This window comes from Hordeum vulgare, chromosome 3H (assembly GCF_904849725.1).
Source record: "Hordeum vulgare subsp. vulgare chromosome 3H, MorexV3_pseudomolecules_assembly, whole genome shotgun sequence".
Lineage (NCBI taxonomy): Eukaryota > Viridiplantae > Streptophyta > Magnoliopsida > Poales > Poaceae > Hordeum > Hordeum vulgare.
In genome coordinates this window covers 431,335,751-431,360,506 of record NC_058520.1, presented here as the reverse complement: position 1 = coordinate 431,360,506, position 24,756 = coordinate 431,335,751, and the positions used below count along the sequence as shown (strand labels likewise).

At 46.6% G+C, this 24,756-nt stretch overlaps 1 protein-coding gene across 1 annotated transcript; it reads right to left on the bottom strand.

The window, feature by feature from the left end:
* Window positions 1–15,474: 15,474 nt before the first annotated feature.
* On the bottom strand, window positions 15,475–21,450 carry LOC123444110 (YTH domain-containing protein ECT3). Its single transcript, XM_045120726.1, has 9 exons — window positions 21,139–21,450; window positions 20,090–20,154; window positions 19,803–19,950; window positions 19,648–19,715; window positions 18,507–18,956; window positions 17,901–18,419; window positions 17,288–17,500; window positions 16,666–16,821; window positions 15,475–16,359 (listed from the first exon to the last, which is right to left on the bottom strand). Exons 1-9 carry the CDS (start codon window positions 21,173–21,175, stop codon window positions 16,003–16,005), a joined length of 2,013 nt encoding a protein of 670 aa, XP_044976661.1. The 5' UTR covers window positions 21,176–21,450; the 3' UTR covers window positions 15,475–16,002.
* Window positions 21,451–24,756: the final 3,306 nt, after the last annotated feature.

Sequence of the window (24,756 nt, the reverse complement as noted above, 5' to 3'; positions counted from 1 at the left end):
GTTATTGTCACTCCGGGGTTGCCGGATCATAACACATAGTAGGTAACTACACCTTGCAAGATCAGATCTAAAACACACATATATTGGTGATAACATAATAAGTTCAGATCTGAAATCATGACACTCGGGCCCTAGTGACAAGCATTAAGCATGGCAAAGTAGTAGCAACATCAATCTCACAACATAGTGGATACTAGGGATCAATCCCCGTCAAAACTAACTCGATTACATGATAGATCTCATCCTACTCATCACCGCCCAGCGAGCCTACGAATAGATTACTCACGAACGATGAAGAGCTTCATGGAATTGGAGTGGGAAGAAGGTTGATGATGACGATTGCGACGATCTCCTTGATCCGGAGCCCAAAACGGACTCCAGATCTGCCCTCCAGGGCAAGAACGGGATGTGGCGGCGCCTCTGGATCGTGAAACGCGATGAACTATTCTCTCTTGATTTTTTCCGGGACGAAAGGGAATAAATAGTGCTGGAATTGGGGGCGGCAGAGCCACGTGGGCCCACAAGCCTGGTAGCCCCGGCCAGGGGGAGGCCACGGCTATAGGGCTTGTGGCCCACTGGCCCGTCCCCTCCGGTGGATCTTTGCGCAGGTATTTTTCATATTTTCCAGAAATATTCTCCGTAAATTTTCAGGACGTTCCGAGAACTTTCATTTCTGCACAAAAACAACACCATGGCAATTCTGCTGAGAACAACGTCAGTCCGGGTTAGTTCCATTCAAATCATGCAAATTAGAGTCCAAAACAAGGGCAAAAGAGTTTGGAAAAGTAGATACGATGGAGACGTATCAACTCTGTTTGATCTTGTTGTTGCAACTATGGATAATTCATAACCAGAATTTCAGCAAGATCACAAGTTAACCACATAAGCAAGTGACACATAGGTATCACGGTAAACTAATATCAATGGCATAATCAGCTAGCGAGCAAATAATAATAAGTTTCAGATACCAACAATTCAATCAAAACAAGCATGAAGCAATATGAATAGGTGGTATCTCGCTAGCTCGTTCTGAGACCGCAAAACATAAATGCAGAGCACTTTCAAAGATCAAGGGCTGACTAAACATTGTATTTCATAGCAACGAAGATCCAGTCATAGTCATACTTAATATCAATCAAAATCAAAGCATAAAAATGACAGAGGTGCTCTCTAATTGGTGCTTATATAAGAAGAGGATGACTCAACAGGAAAATAAATAGACAGGCCCTTCGCAGAGGGAAGCATTGATTTGCAGAGGTGCCAGAGCTCAAGCTTTGAAAACAGAGATAATAATTTTGGGTGGCATGCTTTCATTGTCAACGCAATGACCAAGAGTTCTCAATATCTTCCATGCTACTCATGCTATAGGAGGTTCCCAAACAGAAAAGTAAAGTTTTAACTCCCCCACCACCAATCAATCACACTCCATGGCTAGCCGAATCCTCGGGTACCGTCCATACTAACATCAATCCGGGGGGAGTCTTGTTTTACAGTTATGTTTTTGATTTAAGCATGGAACTGGGCATTCCAATTACCGGCCCCTTTCTCGTGAATGACAGTGAATAAACACATGTCGAGGATAACACGCCTAACATGGAAAATACCAATAGCCCCCTGTCACCACATGAGCGGTTCGGGCATGCAAAACAGATTATTTCTTGAAAGTTTAGAGAATGGCACATGCAAATTTACTTGGAACGGCAGGTATATACCGCAAATAGGTAGGTATGGTGGACTCTCATGGAAAAACTTTTTGGTTTATGGAAGTGAATGCACAAGCAGTATTCCGCTTAGTACAAGTGAAGGCTAGCAAAAGACTCGGAAGCGACCAACTGGAGAGCGAAAATAGTCATCAAGATGCAATGAGTTTGACTAACATTGAGTGCAAGCATGAGCAGGATATAAATCACCATGAACACGAACATCATAGAGGCTATGTTGATTTTGTTTCAACTACATGCATGAACATGCGCCAAGTCAAGCCACTTGAATCATTCAAAGGAGAATACCATCCTATCATACTACATCATAGTCATCTCAAAATCTATGTTGGCATTCAAGACAAACCATTATAAGCTCCTAGCTAATTAAGCATGGCATCAGAAACTATGATCTCTAAGTTGTCATTGCAAACATGGTTCTCTCTCAACAAAGCTGAATCTGGGACGACAAGCTAGTCATATTTACAAAAACAAAATAGATAGAGTTCATACCAGCTTTTCCAGTCTCAGTCACTTCATCATATATCATCATTAGTGCCTTTCACTTGCACGATCGAACGATGTGAACAATAATAAGAGTGCTCATGCATTGGACTAAGCTAAATCTGCAAGCAAACACAAAGGAGAAGACAAAGTAATATGGCTCTTTAACAAATGAACAGGTATGCATGCGAGAGCCACTAAACATTGTAACCATGGTCTTCTACCTTGACTCAAAGAAAAAGAAAACTATTTACACGGGAAAGCTCCCAACAAGCAAAAGAAGAAAGGAAAATATTTTTGGGTTTTCTCAAAAGGACACAAAACAAGAAAACGAAAATAAACTAGCATGGATAATACAGTGGCAAAGTGTAAACACCGACTAACAAAGTGAAAGCATAAGCATGAATGTAAAGTTGGTGCAAACACGTACTCCCCCAAACTTAGGCTTTTGGCCTAGCTTAGTCTACTCCCAAGGCTGGTCCGGGTGATACCCGAAATCATAATGTGGGTTGTATGGGAGCGCTGCAGCCACTGCATGAATAGCTGCTTCGTGGAGACGAGAAGTCTCAGCCTCCCTCTCATACTCCTCTGCTTCTCCAATGGTTATGTAATATCTTCGTTTAACCTGAAAGTCAAAGAAGGCAGGAGCAGGAAGCATAATATGAAAAGCGCGTTGTCGGTTAAATACTAACCGGTAAACGATGGATTCTTCATCCCTCTTGAGAAACTGATAGCGTGTCAGAGCGACACGATCAAGGTAGGCTGTACAGAGAGGGGGATCTCCTGAACGGATGGGTACTCCAAGAAAATTTGCTAAGCGCGTAGCATAAATCCCACCAAAGAAATCCCCATCAATGGCATTATTATTCAGCCTCCTTGCTATTATAGCTCCCATGTTGAAGATCATGTCACTTGTTACTGCGCTCTTAAGGATACTAAGGTTGGATGCGCATAGGTGACAATGTTCAACCTTGCCGTTAATGCATCTACCTATGAAGAGGGCAAAGTAGTGCAAGGCAGGGAAATGAATGCTTCCTATGTTAGCTTGCGTGATGTCTCTAGTTTCTCCAACAGTTATACTAGAGACAAAATCTCTAACCGAAGACTTACCAGGATCATTAAGACTACCCCCATCGGGTATCTTGCGAATCCTATTGAAATCCTCCAAATCCATGGTGTAGGATTTATCATACAGATCAATCAGTATGGATGAGTCACGGCCAACTGAAAATTTAAATCTACGCACGAAAGAGGCAGTGAGCATAGCATACTGTTCACATTTATCTCACGGGAATTCTTCTAACCCGGCATTGCAGACAAGTGTATCAAACTCATCCTTGAAGCCTGCTTCGATCATGAACTCATCGGAAGGCCATTCACATGGTTGTACCGGTGCGTCACTTAGTTGATAAGGATCGGGCTCCCGAATAGAAAGACGGGGACCCTTCTTACTTGAGGAACCACCATGAAACTTCCTCCTGAGCATAATTTCTTTTTGCTGAAATTTTTGAAGCTCAAGAGAAAAGTGAATAAAGACCAACCACGCCTTGTAGCAACCACTCCTACTAGTTCCTAGAGACCGTATCACGCGTTAAAACTACTTGGGACCAGCTAAAATCAACATTTCAAGCTCAAGAACAAGGTCACCAAGGTAGCAAGAATACGCGAAGGATAAAGCACTAGAGTAGAAACTAATTGGACCAATGGAGGAGTCACTTACCAAGTAGTAATTTCCCCAAAACGGTTCAGAGAATGGTGCTTTGAGCAAGGAGATCGAAAATCACAGCCAAATGAGCAAGAACACGGGTTTGAGCTGCAAAACGATTTTTTTCTTGAGGTAGAAGAAGAGGATGGGAGCTGGAATGAGTGGAGGGGGTCCCTGTGGGCCCCACAAGCTTGGTAGCCGTGGCTAGGGGAGGCCGCGGCTACAGGGCTTGTGGCCCACTGGTGTGGCCCCCAGGCCAGCTCTTAGTCCTAGTATTTTTCAAAAAATCCAGAAAAAATCATATTTGATTTTCAGGACCATCGGAGAACTTTTATTTTCGGGGTACTTTTCTTCAGGACACTAAAACAGAAAACAGGGAAAACTAAACTAAATCTATCATTTTTCTTCTAAGCAACAGAAAGTGAAAGCTTAAAATAGAGGTATGTGACTCTTTGATTCATCCATTTCATGGTCATCGAAAGAAATCTGACAATGGGGTTGATCAAATCCTCATGACAAAACTTTTTCGAATCGCAAAAGGAAATGGAGAATTGTCGAATAGCCACTAAGTCACCTCAATGGGGACATGAATCTCCCCAACAAGCAAATCATACTTCATCTTAACACGTGGAATAGGGCATTCAAAGCTCCCAATAAGAATCGATGAAGTTTTTTCGATAGCATTGATGCAATGTACTTGATATCGTTTCTTCGGAAAGTGCAATGTATGCTCATTACCGTTGACATGGAAGGTGACGTTGCCTTTGCTGCAATCTATAACAAACCTTGCGGTGTTTACGACTGGTCTTCCAAGAATGATCGCCATGGCATCATCCTCAGGAATATCCAGGATAACAAAGGCCGTTAAGATAGTAACGTTAGCAACCACAAGAGGCACATCCTCGCAAATGCCGACAGGGAAAGCAGTTGATTTGTCGGCCATTTGCAGTGAAATTTCAGTGGGTGTCAACTTATCCAGTTCAAGTCTACGATAAAGAGAGAGAGGCATAACACTAACACCGGCTCCAAGGTCACATAAGGCAGTTCTTACGTAGTTTCCTTTAGTGGAGCAAGGTATAGTGGGCACTCCGGGATCACCAAGTTTCTTAGGAGTTCCACCTTTGAAAGTGTAATTGGCAAGCATGGTGGATATCTCAAGATCTGGTATCTTCCGTTTATTGGTCATGATATCTTTCATGTACTTGTCATATGGAGACATTTTGAGCATATCAATTAACCGCATCTGCAGAAAGACGGGTCTCAACATTTCAATAAAGCGCTCAAAATCATCATCATCCTTTTTCTTGGATGGCTTAGGAGGAAAGGGCATGGGTCTCTGAACCCATGGCTCCCTTTCTTTACCATGCTTCCTAGCAGTGAAGTCATTCTTATCGTATCTCTTAGGTTATGGGTTATCAGGATTAACCGTAGGTTTAATCTCCACATCCTTATCATTGCTAGGTTGAGCATCATTATGAACATTGTTGTCCATATTGTCCCCAGGTTCATGTTCATCACCAGATTGTGTTTCTGCATCAGACGCAGAAATATCATTTGGTTCTTCAGGTGTTACAGTATTTGGTGAACTGACATGTAGGTTTCTATCATCCTTCTTCTTATTCTTAGGATGACTGGCTGTATCAGCATTAATTCCTTGATAATCTTGATCAATTCTCTTAGGATGGCCTTCAGGATACAAAGGTTCCTCAGTTATTTTGCCTCATCTAGTAATGACTCTGACAGAGTTGTCATTTAATTCATTGAGCAAGTCATTCTGAGCTTTAAGTACTTGTTCTACTTGAGTAGTAATCATAGAGGCATGTTTACTCAGAAGCTTCAAATCATTGACATTTCTGTCTACACAAGCACTTAAATGACTAAGCATACGAGTACTTTGTTCCAATTGTTGCTAACATAATCATTGAAACTCTGTTGTTTGGCAACAAAGTTGTCAAATTCATCAAAGCATAGGCTAGCAGGTTTGTCAAAAGGAATATCACTCTCATTGAATCTACGCAGAGAATTCACCTCTACTACTTGTATCGGGTTATCGAGACCATGGGTCTCTTCGATGGGCGGTAGATTTTTGACTTCCTCAGATCTAATGCCTTTCTCTTGCATAGATTTCTTGGCTTCTTGCATATCTTCGGGGCTCAGGAATAGAATACCTCTTTTCTTAGGAGTTGGCTTATGAGGTGGTTCGGGAATAGTCCAAGCATTATTGTTGATCAAGATGTTATTCAGTAGGATCTCAGCTTGTTCTACAGTTCGTTCCCTAAAAACACAACCGGCACAACTATCTAGGTGGTCTCTAGAAGCATCGGTAAGTCCGTTATAGAAGATATCAAGTATCTCGTTCTTCTTAAGAGGGTGATCAGGCAAAGCATTTTGTAGCTGGATGAGCCTCCCCCAAGCTTGTGGGAGACTCTCTTCTTTGAGTTGAGCAAAGTTGTATATTTCCTGCAAGGCAGCTTGCTTCTTATGGGTAGGGAAATATTTCTCACAGAAGTAATAGACCATATCCTGGGGACTACTCACACATCCAGGAGCAAGAGAAGTGAACCAGGCTTTAGCGTAATCCTTTAGAGAGAAAGGAAACAACTTAAGGATATAGTAGTAGCGGACCTTCTCCTCACTAGTGAAAAGGGTGGCTATATCGTGTAGTTTAGTAAGATGGGCTACGACCGTCTCAGACTCATAACCGTGGAAAGGATCAGATTCGACTAGAGAGATTATCTCAGGGTCGACAGAGAATTCATAATCCTCATCGGTGATAAAGATAGGTGACGTGGCAAACTTCGGGTCGTATTTCATCCTAGCTTTCAGAGATTTTTCCTTCCACTTGAGAAGTAATTTCTCAGCGTCATAGGCATCCTTACACGCAAGAAAATCCTCAGCTATCTCTCCCTCCATAACATAACCCTCAGGTATATCACGCAATTCATATCTAGGAGAGCTAGATCTAGCAGGAGCAAAAGCAGGTTCTATCTCAATAGTATCGACAGTTTCAGAAGCATCACGAGCATTGGCAGTAACTCTAGCAATATGAGCATCAAGGAATACCCCTAGTGGCATATCAGGCAAAGTAGTAGTATCAAGCATAGCATCATCACGCAAAATAGCATCTCTAGCATCATCAGGCAAAGTAGTAGTATCAAGCATAGCATCATCACGCAAAATAGCATCTCTAGCATCATCAGGCAAAGCAGTATCAAGCATAGCATCATGGATAGCAGTATCAGGCATAGCATCTCTAGCAGTATCAGGCATAGCATCTCTAGCAGTATCAGGCATAGTAGCATCATAAGCATCATCAATAGCAGTAGCATCATCTAGCACATGCGACATATCAAGATTTCTAGCAGGAGGTGGTGTCGCAAACTTACTCATAACTGAAGGTGAATCAAGTGCAGAGCTAGATGGCAGTTCCTTACCTCGCCTCGTGGTTGAGGGCGAGACTTTGGTTCTTGGATCTTTCAGATTCTTCATAGTGATCAGCAGATATAAATCCCAAGTGACTCAGAGAATATAGCTATCCCTCCCCGGCAACGGCGCCAGAAAAGTGCTGCTTCCAGTTGCTCAACAATTAGCAATTGTCTTGCAATGGTCCACCAGCGTGTGGGATCGCGGCAGTTTTCGAGGGTAGAGTATTCAACCCAAATTTGTTGGTTCGACACAATGGGAGTGAAAGGATATTCTCCAGTATTAGCAGTTGAGTTGTCGGCTCAACCACACCTGAAAGATTAGTACCTGCAAGCAGGATATAAGCAGCAAAGGTAGTATGATAGCAACGGTGCTAGGAAAGAATCTGTTGACGGCAGATAATTCCTAACTAAAGTATCAATGGCGCCAGAAAAGTATTGTAGCAGGTAGTAGCAGTGTAACGAGTAACAGCAGTGGCAAGGAACAGCAATAGTGACAGCAGTAGCAAGTAGCAGCAGTAGCAAGTAACAGCAACAGCAAGTAACAGTAGTGGTAGCAGCAGCAGGACAAAGCAAGTAACAGTAGCAACAAGTAACAGTAGCAGCAACAGTAGTAACAACAGCACAGCAAAGCAAGTAACAGTAGCAATGGGACAAACTCGTAGGCAAAGGATTGGTGATCTGTTGGATGACATTCATCATGCAACAGTTATAACACGGAGAGATATGTGGCTAGCTCCCGTTCGTCAATGTGATGTAGGCATGCATTCCGTGTGTAGTCATACGTGCTTAGGGAAAAGAACTTGCATGACATCTATTGTACATCCCCCCCGTGGCAGCGGTGTCCAAATGGATACTATGGGATATTAAGGTTCTCCTTTTAATAAAGAACCGGACCAACGCATTAGCACTTGGTGAACACATGAACTCCTCAAACTATGGTCATCACCGGGAGTGGTTCCGGTTATTGTCACTCCGGGGTTGCCGGATCATAACACATAGTAGGTAACTACACCTTGCAAGATCAGATCTAAAACACACATATATTGGTGACAACATAATAAGTTCAGATCTGAAATCATGGCACTCGGGTCCTAGTGACAAGCATTAAGCATGGCAAAGTAGTAGCAACATCAATCTCACAACATAGTGGATACTAGGGATCAATCCCCGTCAAAACTAACTCGATTACATGATAGATCTCATCCTACTCATCACCGCCCAGCGAGCCTACGAATAGATTACTCACGAACGATGAAGAGGTTCATGGAATTGGAGAGGGAAGAAGGTTGATGATGACGATGGCGACGATCTCCTTGATCCGGAGCCCAAAACGGACTCCAGATCTGCCCTCCAGGGCAAGAACGGGATGTGGCGGCGCCTCTGGATCGTGAAACGCGATGAACTCTTCTCTCTTGATTTTTTCCGGGAAGAAAGGGATAAATAGCGCTGGAATTGGGGGCGGCAGAGCCACGTGGGCCCCACAAGCCTGGTAGCCGCGGCTACAGGGCTTGTGGCCCACTGGCCCGTCCCCTCCGGTGGATCTTTGCGCAGGTATTTTTCATATTTTCCAGAAATATTCTCCGTAAATTTTCAGGACATTCCAAGAACTTTCATTTCTGCACAAAAACAACACCATGGCAATTCTGCTGAAAACAGCGTCAGTCCGGGTTAGTTCCGTTCAAATCATGCAAATTAGAGTCCAAAACAAGGGCAAAAGAGTTTGGAAAAGTAGATACGATGGAGACGTATCACACCCCCCGATGTCGGCTGAACCTGGACGGCACCAATGTGGTCGAGTGGCTTTGTGACTGCAACTGCAACAAAAGACCTTCCAATGGCGCCAGAAATAGGCACGTCGACGGGAGAATACTTGGCTTGATCCTTGTGCTGCACCTACGCCTTAAGGGACTTCCTAGGCAAGTATGCAAAGGATTTCCCCCGTGGCCTTGGAGCATTGCGTTGGTGTTCCCTCGAAGCGGAAAGGGTGATGTAGCGTAGCGGTGGTAAGTATTTCCCTCAGTTTGAGAACCAATGTATCAATCCAGTGGAGGAGTATCTCAAGATCCTGCACAAACACAAAAGCTTGCTCCCAACGCTATGAAGGGGTTGTCAATCCCTTATAGATTGTTTGCCAAGTGAGAACTGAAAGCAATAAAGTAACAAAGCAAAGTAAAAGCGGAGGTGTAAATGATGGATGTGAATAGACTCGGGGGCCGTAGTGTTTACTAGTGGCTTCTCGCATGAAAGCAAGTAGATGGTGGGTGAACAAATTACTGTCGAGCAATTGATAGAACCGCGCAAAGTCGTGACGATATCTATGCAATGATTATATCCATAGGCATCACGTCCAAAACAAGTAGACCGATACTTTCTGCATCTACTACTATTACTCCACACGTCGACCGCTATCCAGCATGCATCTAGTGTATTAAGTCCATAAGAACAGAGTAACACCTTAAGCAAGATGACATGATGTAGAGGGATAATCTCAAACCAATGATAAAAACCCCATCTTTTTACCCTTGATGGCAACTACTTGATGTGTGCCTTGCTGCCCCTATTGTCACTGGAAAAGGTCACCACATGATAGAACCCAAAACCAAGCACTTCTCCCATTGCAAGAATCATAGATCTAGTTGGCCAAACAAAACCCAAGACTCGGAGAGACTTACAAGGATATCAAATCATGCATATAAGAAATCAGCAAAGACTCAAATATATATCATAGATAATCTGATCACAAATCCACAATTCATCGGATCTCGACAAACACACCGCCAAAGAAGATTACATCGGATAGATCTCCATGAAGATCATGGAGAACTTTGTATTGAAGATCCAAGAGAGAGAAGAAGCCATCCAGCTACTAACTACGGACCCGTAGGTCTGAAGTGAACTACTCACGAGTCATTGGAGGGGCGATGATGATGATGAAGAAGCCCTCCAACTCCAAAGTCCCCTCCGGCAGGGCGCCGGGAAGGGTCTCCAGATGAGATCTCGCGGAAACGGAAGCTTGCGGTGGCAGAAAAGTATTTTCGAGGCTCCCCTGATCTTTTGCTGAATATTTGGGAATATATAGGCCAAGGATCTAGGTCAGGGGGCGGCCAGGGAGGCCACAAGCCCTGACACCGCCGCCTCCCCCCTGGTGGCGGAGTGGGAGCTTGTGGGCTCCCTGGAGCCCACGGTCCACAGGCCCCCTGATCTTCTTCCGTTCGGGAAAAAATCATTTCGGGGTTTTTATTCCGTTTGGACTCCGTTCCAAAATCAGATCTGAAAAGAGTCAAAACACAGAAAAAACAGGAACTGGCACTTGGCACTGAATTAATAAGTTAGTTCCAGAAAAGATATAAAAGGTACATAAAACATCCAAAGAAGACAAGATAACAGCGTGAAACCATCAAAAATTATAGATACGTTTGAGACGTATCAGTGACCGGTAAGGCTCCTGAGGCGCGATGCTCAAAAGCCCCCTTTAACGTTCGAGCGGCTCTGCGTCGTTAGGATCCAGTCCCGCACATTTCCCAACCGCCGTTGCGTGGGACCGAATGAATGGATGTAGCCACGGGGTTAAGCCCTGCCACCCCTGATAACGACTCGATGTCCGTGGACGATATCAAAGGCAGCAGGTGGCCTTGTGACCAGTAAGGCTCCTGAGGCGCGATGCTCGGGAGCCCCCTTTTGACGCTCAAGCGACTCTACGTCGCCAGGACCCGGTCCCGCACATTTCCCAACCACCGTTGCGTTAGACCGAATGAACGGATGTAGCCAAGGGGTTAAGCCCTGCCATCCCTGATAACGAACGGATGTCCGTGGACGATATCAAAGGCAACAGGTGGCCTTGTGACCGGTAAGGCTCCTGAGGCGCGATGCTCAGGAGCCCCCCTTTGACACTCAAGGGTCTCTAATTTTATCTCCTTAATTGTCGCCCTGGGGAGCCGCGGGGCCTCCCCAGCCCCCGCATCGAGGCGACGCGCACCGTCCGGAGCCCCCGAGCGAGGGGAATAGATCGCCCGAAGATGCAAGCAAGGCAAAGTGTTAGGTCACCAAATGGATGCAGCAGGAGTTATAGAAACATGAGTAAATGATATGATGTGCACGGGCATGCTGCGAACACATGAAGTCCATGCGGTCAGCAGGCACTCCCTAGAGCAGTGAACCCAAAAAATTACCTCGCATAGCTTCTCTGCGCATGAGGGGTGCCTCGTGAGGCCCGGCCCTCGGCGCCTGCTTCAGCTTCGTGGCTGTCGCGGATGGCTCGTGTCACTTTTGTCTCGTCGCTGCATCTGACTCGTCCTCCTGAAGCCTAGGGTTCGGCTCTTCGTATTCCTCCGCGGAGGAGGCAGCCGGCGCCACGCCTCGCGGCCTGGGGGCGCCTCCCTGCCCGTGCCTCTTGGTCCCGGCTCAAGGAGGGGCCCCAAATAATTCCTCACTCCTAAGGAAGACTCGCGCCCGTGGGGGACGCTTGAGGCTCTTCCTCGTCCGGGGGGGGTCAGGTGATGCCGCATACTCCGGCACGTACAGCTCCATGTAGCCGTTCAATCGTCCTCCGAAGCCGTTCAGCGGCGCGACGGTGGCGGTCCCTCTCGATAGTGGAAGGGGATCCCCTCGGCCGTGTTGCTCGAAGATCTTCCTGTGATAAGCCTCCATGCGAAATCGCTTATTCCTCTTGCTGCCGTTGGTTGGTCCCGACACCGCTCGGTGCTGACTCCCTCCTTGGTGTCCCGACCCGTCTCCGTTGTCGTAGTTCGCCCACGCCGACGCCTCCGCCTTCTGCTGGCTGCGCTGGTGGGAGCGCTCCTGTCTGGCCGCTCCGGACTGTCGGGGGGCCAACCTGGTCTTGGTGATGCGCACCAGTGTGCGCATCGATCGTCCCGTCGTTCGCCTCGCGCCCCTGGTGGTTGTCAGCGTGATGCGCCTCGGGGCCAGCCGCCGGAACCTGGAGGAAGAGGAGGGATGCATGAGGCGCTTCTCTCTCGACCCCACCCAGCGTGGGAGGGGCCCCACTGCTCGCAGCCCCGAGGACCGGCATGAGGTGCGAGCCCCTGGTGCCCGACGGCCTTGAAGAAGAGCGGGGTTGGATGGTCTTCTGGGCGATGGCGATCAGCTCCATGATGTGGTCCGCCCAGGCGTCGAAGCCCCCTTGTGTCGGTCGTTGGCGGAGCATCTCGCTCGCTATCTGCAATGCATCGTGCATGCCGAGGTCCCCCAAGTTGATGCGGCGCGTGCGTGGGTGCTGGGGACGCCGCCCAGCCGTCGTGCGCCTAGGTGGCGCGGGTGGTTGCGACGATGGAGATGATGTTGACGACCTGGTATGAGCCGCATCCTTGACTCCTGAGGACGGGCCTCGCCTCGGAATATCCGCTGCTCCGGAGGGGTCCTGAGGAGGCCCCCTGCGGGTCTTGATGTCGTTCCTCCTCGTGAGGCTTGGCCCCTCATGAGGGCCTTGCATTGAGTGATGTCGGGCTCGTCAGCTTGCTTGATGAGGTGGGCCAGCCCTGGGCCGCACGCAGGCATGTCTGGGTACCCCCATTCCCAGAACGCCGACAGGATCTGAGTCCTTCACCTTTAGATCTGTCGACCACGAGCTCACCCCACGTGGCCACGGGAAGGAGATGGATGTCCGCCTTGCGATCCGTCGCTCCCGGGATGGGGAATCCAATGCGTCGGCACAACCGGTGCTTGGATCCGGCTTTGTTGTCTCACTAGAGGCGGTTCCATCCGTTTGGTGTTCGAACACTGTGACGGGCGTGCAACCCCTTTATTGGATCGCGGAGGACGCACCATGGCTGTCCTTGAATGCTAACATGGCACAGCGTGCCTGTAGTGCGAGGCAGTGGGTGCGGGAGGCGGCGAAGGTCCTCACGGCGATGGACATTGGAGAGACAGACTCACACTCTCTAGCGCCCCGTATAATGCACGGGTGCGAGTGCTGCAACCGTGTCGTGGTGGACACCATCTCCTCTCAGGAAGGATCCGTCATCGACCTGACGTCCACTGGCACCATCCGTGTACGGGCTCCGACGAGGAAGAGTAGGGCATAGGATACGGCGGGAGCTCGACTCCCATGAACCTCCTAGTGTTCGATGTTCTACTCTACCTTGCCAGCTATCAGACCGACATTATGAGAGGCGCAGCCGCCCGTCGGACATGGGCACGGCGAAGCTGGACGAGCTCCGCTTGTATTAGATTTCGTTGCATGTAATAATATGGACTTGAAATTTCTATTTTGTGATGTCTGGTTATAGAATGCATTATTTAAGACGTGACCAGTGAGTGTTCGCGGACGCGCCTGCCGACATTTGAGGGATAGGATTTGCCAAGTCAGGTTGTAGAGGCTCTTAGTCCCTAGAGAAAAATAACTAGTATGTGATGTTCATTCTAATTTATTCTGATCACAACTGTATTGAGCCAACCAAGACAGATAGATGTTCTGAAAAAGAGGAAAAACATTCAGATGGAAAATTGCTCTTATAAAACGGAAGGGTAGCATCTAGTACAGCACACACTTGAAAAGACGATAGTAGTGAGTGTGCCTATGTTTGTGGTGTGGATCTGGGTCGCCGCTTGTCTTTCTGATGTCGACAGCCCGGTTCACCAACGAGTGTGCCTATGTTTGTTTCTCATTGTGACAGAGAAGTCGAAGTTGCATGTGGCGGAGGCCTCTGTGGCAACGATGACTCCATGAGGGTGATTTGAGCGGATGGTGCTCTCTGAAGGTTGCGTTGGGTTAGGTCGATGCGATACGTGCAACTTTCTCATGTGAAACGCATCAGCAAAATCAAAGTTGATGGTCCTCAACGTTTGCGGTTGATTGTTTAGTTATTGCTGAAAAGGTTGCCGTGTGTCGTTCGTTCGAAGGGGTCTTGACGGATCGTCTGCAGTAAATTCAAAGTCACTTGACTGCGAAGAGGTGATGACAATGACAATACATGGAGCCTCGACAGTGTTCCTTTCTTAACGATGTATGTAATCTTACTGAGAGCATCTCCAACAGCCGCGCTATACAAGCGCCGCGCCGTAAAAAATGCAGTTTTTAGCGCGCGCGCAACGCGGCGGCAGCTCCAGCAGGCGCGCATAAACGGCGCGCGCGCCATTTCCAATTCAGCGCGCTGGCCGAAACGCAATCCCGCGCCCATTATTTGTTGCGCCGGCTCCCGCGCGCGCGACTCTCCCGCGCTCGCTCCTGCTCTCTCCTGCGCTCGCTCTGCACTCTCCTGCGCTCGCTCCGCCGCCCCCATCCGACCGCGCCGCCGCCGCCGCTCGAGCCACCGTTCGGCGCTTCCCCGGCCTATCCCCGCGCCGTCGTCGCCGCCCGCGCCCGCCGGCGACCACTCAAGCGCTTCCCCGGCCTGTCTCCGCTGCGGCCGCCGCCCGCGCCCCTCGGCGACCGTTCAGGCGCTTCCCCGGCCTCCCCGCGGCGCCGCGCTTCCGCCCCACCCCCTCCTAGTCCGGCCGGCCTTCGCGCGCCTCCGACCTCCGAGGAACAGCGCCCGAGCGCCCGCTGCCGCGCCGCGCCCGCAAGGTGTTTGATCGTTTTTCTCCTATTTTTTAAAATGTATATGTGGTTTGTGCCTGCTGCGCGCGCTGCATTTTTGGACACTGCTGGAGCGGCGCGCGCGCGCTGCATTATAGCGCGGCTGTTGGAGCCAACGCCTATCCCTGCGCTAAACCAGCCGGCGCGCGCGCTGTAAATACATTTTTTGGGCGCGGCGCGAAGCGCGGCTGTTGGAGATGCTCTGATGCCAGGTCGGCCGAGGTGTCTTTCTCATGGACGTGCTATAACGATTTTTATTTGGGTTTTCGTTAATTAACCAGGTAATTTTATTCTACTTTTTTTAATGAATCATGCCTAAACCGCATTAAAAAAAAAATCGATGGCAACGATGAATCGATTTGCACACACACGGCATGTGCAGGCGTGAGCAGAGACCACGCATGCAGGCATGTGGACTCCCTTCCAGAAAGAAAAGACTGGACGGGATCTCTCAGCCGATCAAAATCGTCCCGGAAAGGCGCTGCGCCGCTTTGTAATACAGGCCACGGCCACGGCCACACACCACATGTCCCGATCAAACCCCCGTTCCGGACCAGAAAGAAGAAAGCGAAAACGAAAGGCTGCACGGTAACGAACGCAGGTCTGTTGATGAACAGATAGATCTACGGTCCCTTTCTTTTCTTTTCCTTTTTCTCAGCAATGGGAGTAAATTCTGATACAAAATGAGGTCAATCTACACTTCTACACTACTGGAATTGACGCAAGTGGAACCACTTTTCCAACTCTTTTTTTCCCTTCCTTTTTCTACCTTTGCTACCCAGTACCTAAACCAAGTCACACGATAAGTGGTTTGCTTCCCAGCACATTAGCAATGGAACTACCAGAGACATTAGACAACGATATCAGAAGAAACGACAACAATTAGAAAAATGATTAAAACACTCCCTCCTCCTAGCTGAAAAATACTAGAACAGCAATGTTGTTTCTCTACCATGATACGCCTCAGAACCTTTTTTTTTTCCCGGTCACTGAATGTCTCTCACGGGAAGACGGCGGCTCCAAGGCTTCTCGTTTTCGACTTGATCAAATGGAGGAGATTCCAGGATGATTGACCATCCATCGTCAGTGTTCCGCGCAGCAAGTTTATTGTCGCTGTTCAAGTGCGTCCTGTCATCAGCCTGCCGTAGCAACGCTGCTCGTCTGCTCCTCGCTTCTCTTGGCCGTATCAAGCTCCACGGCGACCTTGTTGCTCTGTTCCTCGCTTCCTTTGGACACATCCAGGTCTGCTGCAACACCATTGCTCTCCTCGCTTCTCTTGGCTGTGTCAACATCTGTTGCAACCACTTTGCTCTGCTCAATTGTCTTGGCATCTGCTGCATCCACGTTGCTCTGATCCTGACCTCTCTTGGCTGTATCAACATCTGCTGTAACATCCTTGCTCTGCTCCTCAATTCTCTTGGCAATATGATGCTCTATGGTACTTGCAGCTTGAGCCTGCTTTTCAAGCTCTGCAGGTTTCTCATCCTTTGGCTGCAAAAATTAATTTACATCAAACACATTGTAAAATTGTGACCCCTCTATCACCGATCAATGAACAAGAATCATATTATCCCCAATCTTTATGGTCATTCAACACGTAAATCTAGTTTATTCAAGTCCAGAAATACGGCAAAGCAAAACTGGGTCTTTCCATGATGCCACAAAGCGAAAGTGCAAATGGCAAACTGGCACATCACTATTGGCAGGTAATAAAATTTAGCAAACCGTGTGTTTAATAACAAGACAGACACTGCCTTGTTAAAGTAAATGCAGAGAAACAAGCAGTTCACTATATACCGTGAGGTGATCCAATGATGTAGCGAGCGGCTTGCCTCTTCTGTCCTGCATTACTTTCTGCCTATTCTCATAGAAGTCAAAGTCATCCAATATTGACGTTTTACATGAGAAGTTCTTGAAAATGTTCAGCATTTCTCCACCTTGCAGAAACTTCACCTGGGATTCACAGTCATTTAGTTATGATGAGTCAAACTAAATAAAAATATCAATAATAAAGTGTGAGTATACATGGTTGACATAAGAAAATGTCGAGAGTAAAATTAAACATTAATTGGTCATTGGAAGAACACACAAGAGAGCAGCATGGACAAAGATCTGCACTGGTTGTAAGCTATCAGCATTTATTTCATGACAAAGAACATGAGGAATCAAGTAAAGGTGATAAGAAATAGGTTAACAATTTTGTATGTAGGTCAAACATTCATTACAAAATAAGTCATTTGTTGCACGGTGCAGAAATAGGATTGCATATTCCTCTAGTAAGAAGAATGACGGGGAAAAATAAAATGAAATTTATGTACCAACAAATTTATTCGGATGTTGTCAAGATAATTGACCAACAGAGGTCTAAATCCTAGCTTTGATCATACCGGGATTCTCTAGTTAGATATGGAAGCAATACCTCTTGAGTGTCCCTGCTGTTTGTAACAGGCTTGTTCTCATTATTCTCCAATATTATGTGTCGAAATTGAGGATTAGGCACATCCTTGATAATGTGCCATTTTACTGGGAAGAATCCATTCCACTTGTCCTGTTGCCAGAAGTTCATACTCTTGTTGAAATCTACTGGGCCAAGCATCTCAGCCACACCACAGAACTGACCACTAGCATTAACCTGATCATTATAGTAACAGTCAATAGAGCAAACAAACCAAAATTTATCATAATGAAGCAGCAGTATCCTTTCCCCAAGAGATACATAACTAACTAGTTGCAACAGCAAAGCAAGAAACTTTGAACTATAGCTGAAGGGAACCAAAAAAAGCTTTGAAGCAGATACATGTTAAACCTAATTCAATGAACCAGAGAAACAAAACAATCAAATTGGATGCTCTCACACATCATTATCGCAAATTTAAACAAAATAGCATGTCTAACCAAGGAAACTAAATATGCATTATTACGTACTCAATAACAGTCAGATACAACAAAAACAAAGAAAAAAGGATTGAATATCACACTACTCTGATGATATTCAGGATAAGATGCTTGAGGAACAAGTGTTATTCACTTACAGAAAAGAAGAGGAAAACAGGGCATTTGGTTCCTTTTCCTGCCATTCTTTCTTGTGCAATTTTATAGGCATTGTCAAGCCTTTTATTTCCATTAGGAGTACTTGCCCAAACATTGTACTTGATACTCTTGTGAATATCATCTTCACTATAAGATTTAATCACGAAGAACAAAGCTTGCTCATACTTCGTAACAAAATCAGGAAGATTATATGAATCTCTGCTTACTGCAACAAGTGAAGGTATGACATCATTAACCTCCTGTACACCCGACAACCCAAAACGATCTGCTCCTGGGCTCAAATTGTTTTTTGAATGATCATTGTGTTTATCTGATCTATCACAGTCACCAAATTCATTTAGCTTGCTTCTGGCCTTCAGCTTCTCACCACCATTGCAGTTTCTACCACTTTCATTCAAATTAGTGCCTTTACTTTGATAAAGGCTTCCTTTTCCTTGGTTAGTATGCGCCACAAACTTGCTAGACGGAAGATGCCCTTTCGTTATGGAAGCACCAGATGCCTAGCATAACAACAAGCGTATAAAATTATAAGTTTCCTACTTTATGCTCAGAGTAATTTGTCCTGTTTTACAGGAATTTTTCAGTACCTTATTTGCAAACTTTGATGATGGATAGTTATTGGCAGAGGTTGGCACTGTGTCTACAGCTGATGATGATCCTTTGGTGGTACCCAATGCATACTTTGTGCTGCGTGAAGCTTTTGAAGATGGAACAGCATGCTTATTAGAAGGGTAGTTTGATCTTGTAGGGTAGCTCGTTTGGTGCACACCAACAGGATGTCCCTGAACCCCATCCATAAGAACATAAGAAGGGTCCCATGTGTATGCAGGGACTAGTTCAGGTCCATAAGCAATTGGTTGAGCATACATGCCAGGTGTAGAAGGGTCCTGCACGGGAATCACAGCGGAGTAATATGGCTCTTTGCTGACAAACTGACCATCCACGCCAGTTCCAGGAACAACTTGACTATAAGCAGTATATCCATTTTCGTAACCCGGAACATAACACAAATAAGACCCATTCTCAGCATGAACCGCCTGAAACAGATTACAGAAAAGGTATAAGCTCAGTTCTATAGTGGTATGTCAGCTTCCACAGCTGTATCTTCAAGAAGCAGTTCGCTCTAGAATTGCTGAGACCAAGGACTCAATAGTAACTTAATAAGGAACAAAACAAAAAAGTGCAATGCAAAAGTCAACTGTTAAATCGAGTCCTCTGAAGTCTGCACAGCCCTTTTGTAATTGGCTCTTCGTCATTTAAGATCTCAATCAAACTAAATTAGCTATGGTGCTTGACCACAATTCTTTGTACAGCATGGAATATCAAAAACATCCCCTGAAATAGACATTCCATACACTGGCAATCATTTAAATTTGTTTATCTCAGTCACCAGAATAAAATAATCATCAATTCATGACAGCATATTGTGTGGTGACAACTAAAGCAAAAAAGATAAAACATATAGTATTTTTTTTATAAAGGTTTGCAAAGATTTTTTTTAGGCATGAAGATAGTAATGGAAGAATAAAAGCTGACACTTTCCCCAACATGGCAAAGGAAAGGCAAGAAAAAGATGGGAGCAAATAAGTGCAAAGCTAGCTGGTACCACTATACCACCATAGATGCACTAAGTGCAGCATTTTTGGGGTTTACACAGGACCACTTGTGACTACTACTGTAGGGAAGGCATATAACATGGTTGATAAAGTACATTGTTTGATAACTTACTGTCGGGTGCATCTCCAGTCCATTCGATCCAGCATAGTAGCTATTCTCATCCCATCCTCCAAATGAGCCTAGAATAACGATCAAACCATCAAACTCAAAGAACAGCACCTCTGTTTTCAGGACTTCAGGTGATAGTACTGATCAGTTCTACCCACCTGGATAATAGTACCCGTAGTAATACATCCCTTGGTCCCCCATATAAGTTCCTTGGTTCAATTCAGTGTCCTTGGCAGCAGTACTAGCTGCATCTGCTGAGGAAATGCATGATATTGCATCCGAAGAACTTGCGTCTTTTGCAGCACGCTGCAGAGTTTGGGCACGAAAGGAATCAGCAAGGGCACGATAGGTGTAGCCCAACCAACCAAACAAGGAACAATTCCTTGTACGCTGAGATAAGCAAGCGGTATACTAGTATATATGTATAGAGGAATGAGAATCTTACCAAGTTGCCGTTGCTTGCCTTCGTGCTAGCATCAATCTTCAAGTTCTCTACTGCCTCTTCTATAGCTGGAAGATGCAAAAGTCAAGGCTTGCAAACAGAATATATACTTGAAAGGTCATTGCCCATGAGTGAGAACAAAATAAGCCAACAAGCCCAGATTGATGGATTGAAATGTTCTTGGTCCAATAATGCACAATAATTGCCTTGAATGAGCCCGTTAGAGATCAGAAGATCTACAGCGATCATCTTTCTGATTAAGTGCAAGAGACCGTTACATGAGCAACTTCGTGGTTCGCAAACACCATGCAGCAGCAGCAGATCAATAAGGGCATACAGCAACCGTATTCCTAAGTATACAAACCATATTATTGGCGCAGCTGCTAATAAATGGGAGTTGGCTCAGCTCTCACCATCTCTGAAAATCCGACATGTGAGGGATACCTAACAAATCTAATTGTGAATATAAAACAACAGAGACCTGCCCTGGCATGGTAATGGTAGGACGGCAAAACTGAATTATGTCGACAGCAGATTGAACTGTTTCGAAGTTTTCATGAAAAATGCTACGCGCCCAACGACAATTCAGCAACATAATCGACGATTTATTTATGTATTTTCAGACCGCGATCTGATCAGAGATCAAAAAGTCCCTTAAAGCCAGATCAGAGGAAAAGCTTTTCCAACCCTTTAAATTAAACAAGTGTAAAGAAAGATGAGAAATCAGGCTGAGTACACACGCCTGTCGTCCATGAAAAAAAGAAGAGGCAGAAACACTGGTACCAAACTGAAGAAAATACCCAAAAAAAATCGAGAATTTTGATCAAATACAGTAGTGGCATCTCTGACGGATAAAAGAGAGAGAGAGAGAGAAAAAAAATGGAGTTGGATGGCAATGGAACCGCTCAACTCAGCAGCACTGGGAAAGTTAGCAAATCAAAACAAATTTGAAAACACGGAGAAATCCCATTGATCGAATCCAAGAAGAAAGACAAGCCCGATATCATGTGTCAGATCCAGCTCCCGGCGGATGGACAAGGAGCAAAGGATACGCTTGTGGGTGAGCGCGGGCTTTGGCTTGGGCTCCATGAGGCCGCACCAGAGGTCGCCGCAGAAGAAGCCGGGGCTACGCGTGTCCTCCAGCTCGACCGTGGGTTGGGCCGGGAGGGACTCGCCGGAACCCTAGGCTGCTCCGGCCGCCTGTGCCGGAGGAGAAAAAGGAGCCGCGTCGGCGTCGGCGGCGTGGCGTGTGGTGTAGGGCGGGGGGCGCGGCCACGTGTGCGCGATCGGACGGCTGGGGAGCGGGGGTGGCGCGGTGTGGGGGCGGAGCAGCGAAGCGAAGCGAAGCGACGCGGCCGAAGCGGGCTCCTGAAATCTAGCGGGGGCGGGGGCGGGGGCTGGAGCAAAAGCAAAGCAAGGCAGCCGCTCCGCCTGTTGCGGCCGAATATTTGTAGCCTTTCAGCACTATGCGTTTCGCCTTTTTCTCTTGTGAGATGAGCTCGAAAGCTAACCATCGCGTTCCACATCGGTGCAATTTCATTTCTTGGTGCGTGATCAGTGTATTTGTGGTACGAGCGGCAGTTTTGTGATGTGAAGAAAAAGGGAGGCGAAATGTTGGTGGATGCCGCTGTCAACGTGAAGGTGCCGTCCGTACGGCCGTAAAAACGTGTCGTCAACTAATTCTGATGGCGTAAACTCTGTGATTTTCTTGATCTTAGCAAGTCAAGGTGGCGTGCGGTTTTTTATTTTTTTGGTTGATAGCAATCGGCGAGGAGCTACACCGGTTTGGATCGTGGAGAATAAGCGTCCAACCAACATGAACATTGAACTGTGTGCTCGCGGTCTACTAGATGTGTCGCGATAGCTTGACGGCAGTTAAGAGTGCCGGTCGGGGGGAGGGGGGGGCAGAGGATACATGCTGCGTTTTTCCAAGGTGAGGAATATTTGTGAAGGGCGACCCATATTTGGGTTGGGTCTAAAAGAAGAGGTGAAGAATTTCTGGTGGTCCAGATCACGATCGCTCGAAAATCAATCGTTTCCTGATGTGGGTGCGACCTGACCGCACCTGACCTGGCCGCGAAGGGAGAAATGAAGCGAAACAAGCCGGGAGCCCAACGACACCCAGGGGAATTCGGTGTCAAGCGCGGGCGGGCGGTTCAATTTGCGCGGGGTGCTGATCGCCGGTGCGGCAGGCAGGAGGCGACCAGAATAGTTGGCCTTTGGCATCAGGACAGGACCGCACGCGTTATCTTGGAGGATCAGTTGCGGAGTGGCGTCGGTGCAGGTGCGGTCTGGTGGCGCCCGTGCCCGCGTCAATAGTCGCCCGGGTTATCAACCAGACCGACGGCAACTATATTTTCGAAAAATTTCGATCTACTCCCTCCGTTCCGAAATATAAGACATTTTAAAGATTTGATTATAGACTACATACGGAGTAAAATGAGTTAACTTATTTTCTAAAATATGACTACATACATCTGTATGTAGTATATAGTGGAATCTCTAAAAGATCTTATATTTAGGAAAGGAGGGAGTATTTATCTTCAGTCATAATATTATAATAAACATCAGAAATAATAATAAAAATTACATTCAGATTTGTATATCATTTAACGATGACTACGATCACGGAAGCGAGTCGAAGACGTGTCGCCGTCATCGCCCCTCCCTCGCCGGAGCCACGCGTAACTTATTGTAGTATACGGTCGATAAGTCGTCGTGCTAAGGCCTTATAAGACCAACGCACCGGAACAACAATCGCCGCCGATGAGAAAGCTTTGATCGAAAGATTCAATCTAAAGACACGTGAACAAAGACGAACAAGGACCGGATCCAAACACATCCACCAAAGACAACCACCGACCAAATCTCGCGAAATCCACTGGTAACACACCTTCACACGTCCTCTAATGATACTAAACGCAACACCAAAACAGGGGATAGACGGAAAGAATCTTATCCCATCTCCAAGAAGTCGTCTTCGTCTCGTCTTTCTGAACATGATACAAACCCTGTCAAAACTTGAAGAAACACCTAGAAACAGAGTCGTGCCGCCAACAAAGGTCGGGATACACCGCGCACGCATGACCCTAAGAGCATATACAACCACGGTTTGCAAATTCGAACCCTCAAACATCCGCAGATGTTAGAGCATATATCTCCATATGTGGTTTTGGTAATTGATGACAATTCCTATGGACTAATGGTTGCCTTAAGTTATATTTATAGGATTTGTCCATAGGCACTTCTTGAAGTCCATCTGTTGGGTTCAAGGAGTTTATATGATGACCAAGATGGTATTCAAGGTATTATCCAAAGAATGGTCATAGAGACACAAGGTTGATCAAGATCTCAGACAAAGAGTAAATCAAGATGATCAACACACAAAGCGTACAAGATGTACCAAGAGGGATCAAGTGATCCCATGGTATGGTAAGCATTGTCCATTACGTGTTTATGTACTAACTCATGGTCTTCATGAGAGTTCTATGTGTGGTTAGGTGTGTTTCCATGGGCTTGCGTCAAAAGGAAGATCTCATACAACCCATGAAGGATGACGTCAAGTGGTGATCATCATCAAGATTGCGGTGTGCAAGTTCAAGAGGATCAGCACGAATATATCGTGCTTGAAGCATGCCGTCCATTGTGGTGGCAATGGACTTGTGAAGGTATGCTAAAGAGTGGCTCACCCATAGTGAGTATGGGGGAGCAATCAACTAATCTTCATCAAGCCAACGCAATCAAGAAAGGTGGTCCATCTTGAGGAAGCCAAGATCATCATCATCTATCTCAAGAGGTCGAGGTGCGAGGTATAGGTTTGCCCTTGATAGGTTTTCTGTTTAGGATAGAATGTTGTACTCTCAAGGGGGGCTCTCAAGTGATTAGCTTGATCGTATCGTTCGTTGAGAGCTCAAACCATTTGCATCCTTGCATCATACTTCTTGGTTCTTATTTGGTGTTTCTCTTTGTGATTTTTAGAGCTTATGGTCATCTTCATGACAAGCTTGAGTTCATCGAAAACGGAGTCCATATGCAACTACTATGATGTTTTCTATGTTGGAGTTTTTGTCGGTTCTTCATTCATAGAGGTCTCACATCTCTAGATCATTGACATTTTCATATCAGCATGGTCTTAAGATTTTTATATCTGTTTGGATTGCTCTTGTCGTCCTGAATCCAACAAGCTTGGGTTTGCTCGATTCGGAGCTCGTATGCGAAAGTTATGGCTGTTTCAGTGGCGAACAGTAGTACCGCTGGCCCTAGCGGTAGTACCGTTTGAGCTGGCGGTAGTACCGCTGGCCCAGCGGTAGTACCGCCTCGGGTCAGCGGTAGTACCGCTCCAGGACTTTAGTACCGTCATCTTTGCGGTTGTACCGCGTCGGACCTTTTTGCGAAGACTTTCTTGGCGGTGGTTGGCCCGGTAGTATCTTTGCGCTACCATGGGCTCAGCGGTAGTACCGCTGGAGGGTCAGCGGTAGTACCGCTACAGCCAGCGGTAGTACCGCTAGAGGGTCAGCGGTAGTACCGCTGGGCTCGGGCTGTAAGTGGGGGTAACGGTCTGATTCCTTCCCCCACTATATAAAGGGGGTCTTCTTCCCCCTTGGTCTTATCCATCCGTTGAGCTCTTGTTCTACCTCCATTGTTGAATTCTTAGAGCTTGCTAACTCTCA

What these genes read in the sequence shown, in the direction of transcription:
- LOC123444110 (XM_045120726.1), bottom strand. Translation starts at nt 21,175, where the DNA reads ATGGAGCCCAAGCCAAAGCCCGCGCTCACCCACAAGC. An exon ending in GCCCGCGCTCACCCACAAGC is followed by an intron (nt 20,155 to 21,138) that starts GTATCCTTTGCT and finishes TGCATCTTCCAG; the next exon opens with CTATAGAAGAGGCAGTAGAG. An exon ending in CTACGGGTACTATTATCCAG is followed by an intron (nt 19,716 to 19,802) that starts GTGGGTAGAACT and finishes TCGTTATTCTAG; the next exon opens with GCTCATTTGGAGGATGGGAT.